Source organism: Oryctolagus cuniculus, chromosome 15, assembly GCF_964237555.1.
Source record: "Oryctolagus cuniculus chromosome 15, mOryCun1.1, whole genome shotgun sequence".
Classification (NCBI taxonomy): domain Eukaryota; kingdom Metazoa; phylum Chordata; class Mammalia; order Lagomorpha; family Leporidae; genus Oryctolagus; species Oryctolagus cuniculus.
In genome coordinates, this window is record NC_091446.1 from 12,932,303 (window position 1) to 12,945,702 (window position 13,400).

Here is a 13,400-nt window from a genome sequence, read left to right on the forward strand (position 1 = left end):
TACCAAAAAAAAAAAAATCCACACCACCCCCCCTTTTCTTATGCTTTAAGGAAAAAAATTTAAATAGATGGCTCCTGCAAAAAGAAGGCTTATCAATGAGAATTTTTTTTTTTCTGGAAAGGCCAGTCTGAATTTTAACAGGACTGGGCTCGGTGTGCCAGGCGTTTCGGGTTTTGGAAGGTGAGTGGAAAGGAAAGGTAACTTGGACTTGGTTGAGCGAGGAGGATGGTTGCAAAGTGCTCCAGACAGCTAACGGCCACTGAGGTTTGCACTGGAAATCTCCCGCAGGTGCCCGGGACTGGGCCACACCTGTCTCTGTGGGAGGCAAGCCTGGGTCTCCCCAAGGCCACCCCCTCTTGCCTCGACATCCCCCACAAACCACACACCTTCCCAAAGGAGTCCGGGTGAACATGCACCCACGATGAGCCGGCAGGTTCTGCAGAGGAACAGAGACAGAGACAGAGACAGAGACAGAGGGGGAGACGGGCAGAGACGGGGGAGGAGAGAGAGGGACAGAGAATGAATTCTACATTAGAGGAGAGGAGGGAAAAAAGAAAGAAAAAATTTCCATAGTGCCCTATAGTCCCCACACGTGCACAGAATGTCTAATCTTAACTTTTCAAGGCAGGATGTTAACAAAGCTTGTATTTTTGCCCTGCATTGTAACTCGGCCTTATCACAGTGTAAAGGGTGGGGAGATTGTCCTAAATTATGTCCAGGCAGCCCCCCTGGATCCGTGGATTAAGAGATTAAAGCAGACCACTGGGCAAGGCCTCCTCTTTCCCCTTCATATTCCTGGTATGATAATTGCTTAAACTGATTTGCACTTTCACAAAAGCTTGCAGGACGCTTTGTAGCTGGAACAGAACAGACGAGGTTTCTCTATCAATGGAAATAAAACTGATTAATGCAGCCTATCAGGATAAGAAGCAAATGAAGCATGCAAAAACAACCTCATACCCCCAAAAAGGGGGAAGGAGGGAGGGAAGAAAGCTAAGTTTCCTCCAAGACTGGTTACAACTTCTTCTTTAACATGAAAATTAAGACTTGAAGGTTTCTCAGAATGCTTGCCTTATAAGGCTGCTGAGGTCCACGGGTTCATCCCATCACCTACAGAAGATTGGGGCCAGTGAGAGAGAGAGGAGAGAGAGAGAGAGAGAAGAAGAAGAAGAAAAGAAAGAAGGGAGAGAGGGAGGAGGAGGGAGAGATATGGGGGGGTGTTAGTTGCATTTGGAGGTTTGAAGTCAGAAACAAAGTTTAGAAGTCCCAGGATTCTGATTCTACTTAGCTTTCTGCAATCGTGGGTGAGTACCCCTCAAGGCATAACCATATGTCCAGATTAAAAGGAAGCAGCAGCAGAGGTTAGGAGAAGAAGCAGCAGCATTTGAAATGTGAAGTTCACACGAAACTCCCTCAGCAGGGCACACACCGGGCCAAGGTCTGGTTACAAAATTTTTTTCTCTGCTCCCTTTTATAAAGGACTTAACTTGTCCTAGCTACCTTCCTCCTCCCTCTTCTCTCTCTTTAAAATGCCCAAGAATCCATTCTGGCCCTTTTGGGGGGGGGGCAGCGTTAGGGGTAGGTTGGGTTTTTGAGCCTAGAATGGGAAGAACCACATTCAAATTACAGAATCCTTCCTTAAACGATGCATTTCAATTTCCCGAGACAGCTACTCTGAGGGCATATTGATAAATCTTTATTGACAAAATATTGACGTTGACATACTTCTTGGAAGTATATAGTGTGTTAGAATTCTAACAAATTAACACAAAACACAAAAATATTTACATTCTGGTATAGAAGACATTAAGGAAGCATTTGTCACTCTCTTTAGTAAGTCTATGATCTTGGAATAGAAACTCAGTGCTTGAAAACTTGCCGCGTGTCCGTGGCCACACTACCATCCCTGCTAACTACAGTCCTTCGGTTTTTCCAATAGGTTTAAAGTTTGGAATGGCCATGACGGTGAATGGTTGAACTCTGCCAATTTCTCCAACCACTAAAAGGAGAAGTTTACCTCGGGGTTTTTTAGCCTCAGGATGTTAGGAAAGGGAATGTCCAAGAAACAGAATGAATTCAGATTATTATTTTTTTTTCCAGCACAAGCCCTGACTCTTCTTCGTGGGCACCCTCTCCTGCCACTCCCAGCCCCCTGACCTGCTCCCGGTTTCTCTGTAAGAGGACCACTATCGCTGAGCTACTTCATTTAGCTTTCACAATCACTTGGACATCAGAAGGTATCAAAAAGTGTTTACAGACTGCACATTTCTCGGAAAAAAAATCAAAATAAAAAGCACACAGAACCTGTCTTTAAAAGGAAACAAAATTACAATTCATTTTGTCTTTAGACACCATTCGCCCGACAACTGCTACATGCAATTCAAGTTTTTGAAACAGGTGTAGGATGGGGCTAAATATGGAATTTTGCTTGTTATTACTAATTACTTTGTAAAGATTGGGGAGAAAACACTGCGAAGTGCAAAACAAAAAGTCCTGTGCCTGCTTGGGTTGTTTGTTTGTTTGTTTGCTTTTATCACCATTATTGTCATTTTTTTAAGTGGACTGCGGTAAACGGAATACCTGCCAATCATCTCGTCCTGCTGGTTTGGCGTCTGACTGACAGCTCCCCTTGTCAGAGCGTTCAGCTTTGCCACATTCGGATCTCTCTCGCTCGCTCTCTCTCCCACCCACCCCCATCTCTCTGTTTCTCTCTCACTCACTCACTCACTCACTCAGCTGCCTCTTTAGACGAGGGTCGCATGTTGATGAAGGAGACTCCATCCTCTGCCATCTCAGCACGGCCTCGGATTAGGGACCCTGCGCCCTCGCGGTCCGAAGTCTGCGAAGCGCCCGGGTGCTCGTCCAGATCCCCTGTCCCTTCCCGATGAATGTGTGTGCGGTTTGTTTTTGTCTTGTAGGGTTTTCCGTCTTCCCCTCCTCTCCCTGCCTGCGGTGCTCGGTGTTGTCCATTTCGGTGGGGTGCGGTCTGTGTTTCAGTCGTCTGAGGTCACGTCTATTTCCTCGGGGCTCGCCTGCTTGGTGGCGATCCTCCACCGGTTAATGTGGTGTGTCCCTTTTTTCTTTTGCTGCGAATCTGAGCCTTCTTCCTCCAGTTTCTGCCTTTTGAACTTCGTCCTCCGATTCTGAAACCATACTTTTACCTGTGAGCAGAGGCAGACGGGGCGGTCAGGTCTGTGCCAGCGCTCTGCCCTCGACCCCCAGCCAGACTTGGAGGAGGCCCAGGCCCGTGCCCACCCTCAGAGTGGGCCTCCCTGGATGGCCTGGAAGCAGGGTGACTCCCCTTCTGAGTCTTCCTGGCGAGTCTCACCCAGGGCCCAGGGTGTGCTGAACTTTTGGAAGGCTCTGAACAGGGCACCCACATCCTGCTGAGAGCAGTGGCCTTGAAACACATGGGGCCCCCCCACACAAAAGTAACAAGTAAAGAAAAGTAGAGATGTGTTCCTGACTCTCCCCAGCAAGGGGTGCCAGGCAGACCTCCATCCCCACCGCAGCTTCGCACACGGCCCAATGTGTTTTCTGTTTTCCGGAGATCTGGTGGGCATTGCCTAAACACAGCGCCTCCTCTCCAACGCTGGCCCTCCGTGGTTGTGCAGGGTTTGCCTGAGCTGTGGTCCCCTAATGGGGGGACTCTCACAGGTGAGCAGAAAGCAGCTGAGACTGGAGGAAGCCCGGGCGGTTGGTGGATCAACCCAGTTGCACCTTTCCCGCTAGGAAAAGCAGCTCAAAACTGAAAGCCGCCGGAAGTCTATGAGTTAGAGAAATAAGGGCACCACTGAGAAAGAGAGGGAAAGTGGAGAGAGGGAGGCCTCCTCTCCCTCCTCCCAGGCAGCCCCAGAAAGGGCCAGGGTCACCCTGGGACCAGGTGCTGGGCTTGTGGCCCGGCCGCCCCAGAGCTGACGTCTGGGGACGGTGGGATGGGAGTCAGCTATGTCCAGTGGTCCTCTGGAGAAGCCGGGCAGTGGGTTCCCGTTCAACAACCACACCAAAGAAGACCACGTCCTCGCGTCCCCGTGCTGGGGGCCGGTGGGGAGCACACTTTCCATCCCGTCAGCTCCTCTGGCGCTAGCCGCGCCCCAGCCCAGCCCCAGCCCCCTGGGGCCCCCGAGGTCCGCTCAGCTCGTTCCTTTGAAAGCGCCGGCCGGTCCCGGCTCGCTCTCCCCGAATGCCCCAGTCCCCTAGAGTGCCCCAGGAAAAAGCCGAGCGGGAACAAGGCTGAGTTTAATTTGCTTTGAGTTTGCTAATTGAAGGGGAGGACGGTTCACTTCTCCCCGGCGCTCGCCCAAGGCGCGCGCCGGTGCGCTCGGGGCTTGACACGCACACAAAGACTCCAGGCGGCGTGCGCAGCGAGCCGGACAAAGACCACCGCCCGCCTCGGCGGTCCCGAAGACATCAGTCCGGCCCGCGCCTCGGGCCGGCCCCGCGCAAACTCGCCCGGCCCTCTTCGGGTTCGTCCGGGGCAGGAGGGGAGGGGAGCATGTCTTAAAACAAAGCCTCGACCTTTCTGCGCTTCCCAGAAAAAAAAAAAAAAAAAAGTTACAACTTAATCTGCCCGAAAGCGTTACTGTTTACCGGGAACTCTGACCCCGCCGGCGGCTCCGCGTACAGTAGCGCCTACTGTAGCCCCAGGCCTCCTCCCCGCGCCCGGACAAGCCGCAGCCGGGCCCGCACGGGACGCTGCTGCGCCGCAGGGCCTGTCCCCTCGGGCAGATCCTCTCTGCAGCCTCCTAGCGTCATCGCTCGGATTTCGGGTGCTCCCAGGTCTCCTGGCCTCCACTTTCTGGTTCTCCCATTCCTTTAAGGTCCCGCAGGCACTCGGAACTCGCCCTGACTCCACTCCCCACTCTATCCTGCTCGGGCTGCAAGTCTTGGGCTACTCTGCCGCGATTTCCCGCGTCCTGGACCCCAGCCCGGGGTCCCCAAGACTCTCACCAAAACGTCCAAACACAAGTGCGGAGGCGTCTCGGTCAGGAGCTACCAGGCAAGCCCAGATGGGCAGGGGGAGTAACTCAGAGCTTCGCGCAGAACTTGGGGCAGGGGTGGCCCTTAGGGTGCCCGCTGGAGCCCATGAAAGCTGAGCACCTCCAAGCTTAACAAAACCGGAGCGCGGGCGCGGACCCAACTCCCGGGCTCCTTCAAGGCGGGTGCACGGGGCCCAGCTGCAGGAACCTGGAGATTTGGGGCAGCGAGCTTCGGAAGGGTCTTTGCGCCCGGGGCCGCACCCACCTGAGTTTCCGTGAGGCTGAGGCTGTGCGCCAGCTGCTTCCTTTCGGCGCCCACCACGTAGTGATTCTTCTCAAAGGCGTGTTCCAGCCTTAGAAGCTGGGACGGGGAGAAGGCGGTCCGGATCCGCTTGGGCTTTCGGGCCAGCGCGTTGTGCAAAAGGAAACTCTCGGGGCTTGTGTCGTTCCCTGCGGGGGTACAGCAGAAGTCCCGTTAGGGGGGGTCGCTCTGGTCGAAGCGCGCGCTTCTCCCGAGCCGGGCTGGCCTGGCTCCGCGCTCAGGGCCTGCGCATCGCCTGCACTGCAAGACCGGCAGGGGCCGGTGGCCCTCCCGGGGCTCGCGTAGGGGACGCCGGCTCAGCTGCCAGACTGGAACCGTCGCCGGGGCTCCAGCTGGGCGGCACCCAACCGGTCCCCAGGCTCCTGACCTCGGCGGGTTCAGTAGTCGCCCTGGCGCCGCAGGCCTGGCCACCTCCGCGCCCGGCGCCGGCGCCGGGGGGAAAAGATGGGAGAGGCAGAGCCGGGCCAGGGGGTCGGCGCCCACCACCCATAGAAACGGCTTTCTGTTCTTGATAGCTTCCCGAGGAACACTGGCCACAGGTGGGGAGGTGGCGGGCCGCTGTCCAGTTTCCTCGCAGACTCGGTGAAATCTTGTCTTGTTAACCCCGCAGGGAAGTACAGAAGCCCGGCGGGTCAGTGCAGCCCGACCCGGACAGAAGCGCCAGCCGCGGGTGTGCCCGGCGCCCGCCGCCGCTGCCTGCCGAGGACCCGGCTCCAGAGAACCGGGGGACCGATGCGAGCGCAAGCACCGGAGCCCCAGCTTTCCGAGCTGCGGGCGCCCGCTCCGACTCCCCGCGGCCAAGGCAGCTCTCGGGCTGCTCAGGACCTGCTGGGGGGATCAGGGCCTTGGCTGGCGGAGGATGAGGAAGAGGCTCCCCAAACTTTCCAAGCAAAGCCAGAGTTTCAGATTCGCTCCTTAGGGTTGGAAATCGCGAAACCAGAAACCCAAACAAAGAAAAAAACAAACTGACAGTCCAGGTGGCAATGGAGGCAGATCCAGTCCAGGAGTAAGGGGGGAGGGTTTTGGGGGGTCGGGGTGAGCTTTAATTACGGGGAAGGGGTGACATCTACCCGATTCTTCTCGGCTCCTGGCCGCAACGCAAGGGTTAATGGATGGACAGGAGGCCGAGTATTGATCGGTGCCGCCGGAGGAAGGACTTTTACCCATTCCGATCCCTAAACTAATTACTGCACTTTTTTTTTTTTTTGGCAAGTTTTAACTTTTCTCCCACCCCTTACCCTAAGAAAACCAATTTTGTTTTTTAAAGCAAGAAATGAAAACACCCAAATAGATCTCCCCCGCCCAGGCCGTCTCCTGACCCTGTCCACTTCTTTTAAAAGGAAGAAGAAAAAAAAAAACCAGCCCGAACCCGCTTCCCCGCCGCGGCCGCTCGGCGCCCCCAAAGCGGATCGCTGCGAGCGGGCCGAGCCCCGGAGGCTTCCACCCGCACGGGTCGCCGCCCCTCCTCCGGCCTCCGAAAAGCAAAGGGGGGAAAACACCGTGCTTCGCTCCAGGGGCGCAGGGGTCTGCTCGCCTCGGTGAGACGGCGCCAAACCGAGAAATCGCGGGTCTGGACCAGTAGTTGGGTAGTGAGGCGGTCGGAACACGGTCGAAGGTGAACCTGGTGGCCGGGCCCTCCCCGCGCCCCTCGGATCCGGGACGAGCGGGCGAAGCGCCGAGGGGAACCCGCGGGCTCTGGGCTCTCGGGCGGCGGACACGCAGAGCCGGCTGCCCCGGCCTGCCCCGACCCGAGCGCACTCCGGCACAACTTCGCCGTCCTCGCCCCTGCCGAGGGGCCCATCGGCTAGCAGCCAGCGCCCCAGACTGGCCGCAGCCTCGGAGACCGGGGATCGGCACCACACCTGGCCCCACGCCGCCCAGTTTCCGAAGCGGGCGCGCCGGCCCATGAGAGCCGGGGGAGCCTCCGCTCAGGCCTTGCCCGGCGCCCACCTCGAGCAGGCCGGGGGCTGGGGAGGATGCAGCGGGCGGAGCGCGCTGCAGTCCCGCGACGTGGCACGTACCTTGGAAGCGATGACCCAGATATCGGTAGCGGTGGATGAGCCAGGGGTAGAAGGTGGACGGGTCCCGCTGCTGCGAGGCGAACAGGGGGTGTGGCGAGTGCGAGGAGGGCAGGGGGTGGGCGGCCAGGGCGTGCGGCGGCGGCACCGGGTGCACTGGCACGGCGGGGTTGGGCGGGTGCGAGACCGCCTCGGCGAACACCAAGTCCGGGTTGGAGTAGACGCCCCTGCCGGCGGCGGCGGCGGCGGCGGCCGAGTGGAAGCCGTTGAGGAACGGATTTATGGGACTGGAGTTGGCGTAGCTGAGCGCCGCGGGACGGATGGGGTCCTCGGAGCGCGAGGCGGGCAGGGGACTGTCCTTGGCCACCAGCGACTCGATGGTGAAGCAGCGCTTGGGCGCCGGCTGGAACATGCTGCGCCGAGGAGCGCGCGCCCCGGGCTCCCTGCTCCCGGCGACCGCGGCGCGCTGCCTCCGCCGCCCGCTGCCCGCGGCGAGGACGGGCGAGAATTGGGGACTCGTTTGTTTGGGGTGGGGGTGGGGGGGAGGAAAGGAAGAAAGAAAGGAAAGGAAGAAGGAGAGGAGGGGGAGGGGGAGGGAAAGGCAACGCCGAGGATCCCGAGAATCTTGCACCAAACGCGCCCAACCTGGAGAGAGGGGGAAAAATCCTTCCAGAAGAATTTGCAGGCGTGGATTGGGGTGATTTTTTTTTTTTTTTGGCGAGATGGCGTGGGGGGATCGGAGTTAGAGGCAGAGAGGAGGGGGGGAAGTTTCTCGGGGGAGGCAGGAAAAAAAAGTTTTCTGTCCTCTGCAAAAGGCGGGCAGGGCGCCCTAAGTCCAAGGACAATCCATGGAAGTGTTCGCTTCTTCACAAGTTGTGCAAACGATTTGTTAGTTCATGAGCCTAATTAGTGCGGGGATCACATAAACAGCTTCCTCCGAAGCCTGGTAAATGGCTTGATGATTGGTCGCTATTACTCGCCCTGAGCTGGAAGGGGGGAGACTCTTTAAAGTGCGTCAGAGGGAGGCGAGCGCCTGGGAACCCGGAGGCCTGGATCCCAGCCGAGAGTGGAACGGAGTCGGCGCCGCCGCCCGGGCCGAGCCTCCTGCCGCCCGCCGGGCCGCCCGACCTCTCCGCGCCCTCGCCCCGCGCGCCCAGCTCACTCGCTCCCGCGGCGCCTGCTGCGGCCTCTCCTCCTCCTCCTTCGCCTCCTCCTCTTCCTCCGATTTCCTCTCCTCCTCTTCCTCCTTCTCCTCTTTCCCCACCTCCTCCCCTTCAGCCTCCTCCTCCTCCTCCTCCTCCTCCTCCTCCTCCTCCTCCTCCTCCTCCACCACCACCACCACCACCAGCACCAGCACCACCACCTCCACCTCCACCTCCTCCGCTCCCTCCGGGGCGCCCCGGTCCCTGCCGAGTCCCCGAGTCCCGGGCGGGCGCCGCCTCAGCTACAGCCCCCTGGATCCCGAGCCTATTGCGCCCGCGCTGGGAGGACAGACGGACAGACGGACACGCAGACTCCTGGCGCCCTACGGCCCTCCGCGGCCCTGTGTCGGGGGATCTGGGATGCCCGGGAGCACCGCGAGGGTAAGCGGGCGGGACTGCTCCCAGCGAGGGCTGAAGGCGCCGTGCCGCGATACCGATCCCCACCCCCCAGCCCAACTCCGCGCGGTTTCCTAGGCGAGGGGGGGAGTCTTCCCACCCGTCCAACCACGCGTAGCCTTGAGGTCCCAGGGTCGGTGCGTCCGCGGGCCCTGACCCAGCTCGTCCGTTTGCAAGCGGAGAGCTGAGCTGCTTTTGGCTGTGCGGGGTTGGTGGGCGTCCGACCGGCGCCCGCTCTCGGGGCAGACCCTCGCCTTCTCCGTCTGGGCGTGGGAGCGCGCACCTCCTAGCCCCAGACAGTTCCTTTTGGAACCCCCGGGTGTTGGGGTGGGGGGTTCGCAGGTCAGGGCGTAGGCTGACCCGGGGCCACTACTCTTGCGCCCTCGTTACTAAGTGCCGTCATTGTTATCCCCGCTGCTGCTATGGTCGGTATTATTGTTATTATTATTTCTATTATTACTCTGCCATCTGTTGTTCCAGGGCTGGGTTGCAGCGCAAACTCAGGGCTCTTAACTAGGGACTGCGGATCGGGTCTCCGGTGTTCGGCCGTGTCCGCATTTTCGAACTCGCCTTCGGTTTTGGGATGATTTTAGGGCCGAGTTCGCTCGTCCCCATTGGCTCGCTGGGCGGCGCAATTATGATCACATCCCCCAGGCTGCTGGCGCTGCTCTCTGTTTATTGGTGGTTAAAGATCCATTATCTATTCATCAGCCGCCTCTTTTTTTTTTTCCTCTTTTTCCCCCCTTTTGCCAATTACATTCTTATAAAGTGAAGTACCAGCAGGTATTTTGCACGTTTACGATTAATGACTTTTTAAGAAATCTGGCGTCCTTTAAATCTATCACTCCCAGGCCCCTGTCATTTATCTTAAGGACCAAGAAACGCCTTGGTTTGGTCACTCGGTTGCGTTTGCTGGAGACCCTGGAGAAGTCCAGCCAGGGGTGGGTGGAGGGGGAGGCAGCTGCGTGACACGGCACACGCCCTCCCGAAGTCTGGGTCTTGGGAGGACTTGCACTTCCCCAGCTGGCCCCTGTCCCGCCCTGGTTTCACCTGCTGTGTCCTCGTGTGTGCCCGCTGCTGACTTTGTCACACGTATAGTGGTGTGTAAGTGGAAGGTGTATCCAAAACCCGCTTTGAGGAGCCCTCCCAGGCAAGAGAGGAATGTGGAGGAGCATTTCTTGGGGTTGTTGGGACCCCAAGAGCATTATTGGGGAGCTGTCAGGGAGCATCTTTGCTTCCTCGCTCAGCCTTCCTGGTGTGGGAGGGTACATGCGTGTACACACACACGCACACACACATACACGGGCGCACACAGAAAGAAGCTGTGAGCCTGTGTTGCCCTCACAGAGGGAGAAAGGGGCCCTCTGCTTCAGGCTTCTGACCTCTTGCAAACCACCTCTGGTCTGGCGTCCTGGCCCTGCTTTCCTCTTTTATTTATTTATTTATTTTACCCCTAGACCCAAAGATGCCGGGTGCTGGGCCAAGCCCCTCTGGTGCCTTAGAAGACTGCAGCTCCCCAAGGCCTGCACCACAGTCTGCAGAGTATTGTCTCCACCTTGAAAATCATTCCTTCCATTAGGCTATGGGGCTGGAGGCTCGGCCTCGCTCAGAGCAGCAGGCAGCCTGAAGCCATGTTGAAGGGTGGAAGTCTGTGCCCTGCCAGCCAGTCCTGGGTGGAGACAGGGGTCAGCCCTCAGGTTTCCGAAGCCGGAATGAACACCCAGTATGGGCAGCAGGTGGATCCGGGCACCCTAAGGCAAGTGGCAATGGGCACTTCTCCCTGTGACTCTGCAGGACGGGAGAGGGGCCATCCTGCCTCTCCCTCGGGCCAGGCGCTCCAAATGTGGTCCTAAGACTCTGGGGTTCCAAATCAAGGCCATTGAAAGCCCACCACAGCCCGTGGAAAGGGTAATGGGCACTTATTGCACCGTGATCTTGGCTGATGGTAGACATCGCTGACCTTAAGGGCAAGGACTGTGCCTGGGACACAGAGCAAGACCCGGCTGTGTGGGATCTGGAGGGGCGTCTCCTCCCCTTTCAAACCTTCAGTCCCTAGCACTAAGGTGGAGTCCACTGGGAGCTGATGATGGGCTGGAGACCTGACCTTTCGGCCGGCCACATTTGCCCAGAGAGGAGGGCCAGACTGCTCCACACCCCCACTCCCATCCTGGGGTATCCTAGGAAAATTGTCCTCCAAGGGCCAGAGTTGTCCTAAGGACTCCGGATGGCACAGGTGGGCGAGGCTGAAGGAACCAGCGGGGTCTGGCGCTCACCCCGCTGAGGAGGGCATGGTAGGGCCGGTTCCTTCGCCCCAAGCTTCCGGCTCCACCACCCCCGCGCCCCAAGCAGCGCTGCAGCCGCCAGCCCCGGTTGGGGGGGAAAGCGGGCTTCCGGTGAATCGGGGGCGGTGCGGAAGTATTGGAAACTGGGTAATATATGCTAATGCATGCGTCCAGACCAGAGCAGACCGAGAAGGTTCTCGTCGCCCAGCCCCGACGTGCGAGGGAATTAACCAGGGAAGTCACTCATTAACCACGCGGGCGGGCGGAGGAGCGCGGGGGGCCGGGCGCTCGCTCGGCTCTGCACTCTGAGCTCCTCGGCCGCTTGGGGCCTCCTAGATGCAGCCTCGCTTTGTTCCTTGGTCGCCCAACGAGTGGGTTTTGGGTTAAAACCCTCTGTGTGCAGTGGGAGGTGGATGATGTCTGAGGCCCCAGCCCAGAGCCAAGAGCTTGCTCCCTCCCGCGGCCCGCAGGCGCCCCGCGCCGCTGCGCCTTTGGTGCCTAGTAGGCACTGTGCGGGCGCTGGATGAGCAGACACCTACGGAGGTTCCAACCCCAGGTCTGGACTTACTGGACGACCTTGGGCCAGGCGGCCACCACTCCTGACCTCTTTGTCCTATGTAAAAGCACAGCCAGTGCTGCCCGGGAGGCAGGGGTGGTAGCAGTGGGGCCCCAGGCTTTTTGGGGGGGAGGGGGGATGGTTCTGCTGGTGATAGAACTGTTCTACGCCCTCCTTGCGGTGGCACTTAAACAACTGTGAGCCGTTCAAAACTCAGAACAGTGCACGCCACGCAGGATGACTTGTATGTGATTATACCGCCACCCCAAAGCAGGCTTCCCTTCACAGGCTGCCCGTGTGACCTTGGGCAAGTTACCTAACCTCGCTGTGCCAGTGTCTTCTCTCCTCTGAAACAGACACAAATGTCCGCACCTTAGCCCTCGGGACTGTTCCATGACATAAGCAAGGTGTGCAGACAGCGTCTGGTGCGTGGTGACCCTCCACAGCGGCTGCTGTGTTATTTCCTGTTCACCCCACGACTTGCTGCTGACCCGGCCTCCATAAAGCTGCGGAAACCCTGAGCTTCTGCTGGTCTCACGGCAGCTTGCCAGCTCGCTCCTGTGTGCCCCCAACCCCGGCCCCCAAAGGCCAGGAACTTCCCTAGGGAGGTGTTGGGGTGAGAGAGGCCTGGATGTCCGGCTCCTCCTCGGAGGTGCCCCCCAGGGAAAGATCGCCAAGGATCTCTGATAAGCGTGTGCGCTCGCCTTTCCAGCAAGGCGGCGCCTCTCCCTGGCTGGTTTCCCGCTAGGCCTGCGCGGGATCTGCGGGATCTGCGGTGGGGGCGCAGCTTCCCGCAGCGCAGGCTAGGAGTGCGCCTTAAGTTGTCTCACCTGTGGAAAGGAACTAGCGTGGTAATGATTGTTGAGAGATCGGGCTTGGCGCGCTGTGAGCGGTGAGCACATTTCAGGTTAGGCCGTTGGCCCTGTGTGGTCCAGCCAGCCCGCAGCCCTCCGCCACGGCCGGGTCGCCGCGGGTTGCGCCTTTCTGGAGAGGGGAACGAGGAACCCTCCCCGCGCTGCGGCCGCGCAGAACCGTGAGCCCTTTCCCTGGCCTGGAGGCGTCCGAAGGTGTCCAGAGATGCGGAAGCCCACAGGCTGGCCAAGAATTCCTACATCCCATTGTAATTCGCAGTCCCTCCGGCCCCTCGGTGAAAAGTAGAATTAATGCCTTAGAGTCATTTCTTTAAAAAAAAAAAAATGTATATATGGCAAATCCCTTTCTGGTGTGCTCCCCAGAGGCCGCTGGCCTGGCCGCGATCGGTGTGCGCACAGCGGCGCCTAGCGGCGAGGGCCGGGCGCGGGCGCCCTACGCTCGGTGTCCCTGAGCGGGTGCGCCCCAGGCGCGCAGAAGCTGAGCCCCAGTGCCAGAGTTCGCCGCCACAGCAATCCCAGGCTGGGGGCGCGGGAGAGGAGTCTGAGGAGGCTCACTGGCGACAGCGGAGAGGGGACCACTCAGGAATGCTTCCCTCTCCCCCACCCCAGCCGTCTGCTCCGGCTTTCCCCGCCACAGTCCACGTCCACGATGGAAGAGCAGCTTCACTGGGAGTCGGGCTGCCTTCCCCCGGAGCAGGGAGGAGGGGACAGCGCCAAGTGCCATGAGGCCGGGAGCAAGTGCAGCCACAACTCAATGCCTGAAGCCCCAGATA

The 13,400-nt window shown here is 59.1% G+C and overlaps 2 protein-coding genes across 4 annotated transcripts in view; one reads left to right on the forward strand and one right to left on the reverse strand.

The window, feature by feature from the left end:
* Window positions 1–1,673: 1,673 nt before the first annotated feature.
* EMX2 (empty spiracles homeobox 2) lies at window positions 1,674–8,531 on the reverse strand. 2 transcript variants are annotated; one of them, XM_002718681.5, is made up of 3 exons: window positions 7,323–8,514; window positions 5,245–5,429; window positions 1,674–3,161 (listed from the first exon to the last, which is right to left on the reverse strand). In XM_002718681.5, the coding sequence occupies exons 1-3, from the start codon at window positions 7,729–7,731 to the stop codon at window positions 2,994–2,996; spliced, it is 762 nt and encodes a 253-aa protein (XP_002718727.1). In that variant the 5' UTR covers window positions 7,732–8,514; the 3' UTR covers window positions 1,674–2,993. The 2 variants fall into 2 exon arrangements, with proteins under 2 accessions (XP_002718727.1, XP_008268812.1); XM_008270590.4 differs by lacking the exon at window positions 5,245–5,429 and having other exon boundaries at window positions 7,323–8,531.
* An 84-nt stretch (window positions 8,532–8,615) lies between these two features.
* LOC138845283 (protein GVQW3-like) overlaps window positions 8,616–13,400 on the forward strand; it is a 55,072-nt gene continuing 50,287 nt past the window's right edge. The window contains exon 1 of one of the 2 annotated variants that reach the window (XM_070057139.1): window positions 8,616–8,902. The gene's annotated coding sequence lies outside the window, so the exon portion shown is untranslated. The remainder of the gene's footprint in view (window positions 8,903–13,400) is intronic. The other variant, XM_070057138.1, reaches the window with a different exon arrangement.

Excerpts from the sequence above, each read along its gene's own strand:
- EMX2 (XM_002718681.5), bottom strand. The coding sequence starts at position 7,731 with ATGTTCCAGCCGGCGCCCAAGCGCTGCTTCACCATCGAGTCGCTGGTG. Across the intron at positions 5,430-7,322 it reads TCTGGGTCATCGCTTCCAAG|GGAACGACACAAGCCCCGAG; the intron begins GTACGTGCCACG and ends GTACCCCCGCAG. Across the intron at positions 3,162-5,244 it reads TCAGCCTCACGGAAACTCAG|GTAAAAGTATGGTTTCAGAA; the intron begins GTGGGTGCGGCC and ends CTCTGCTCACAG.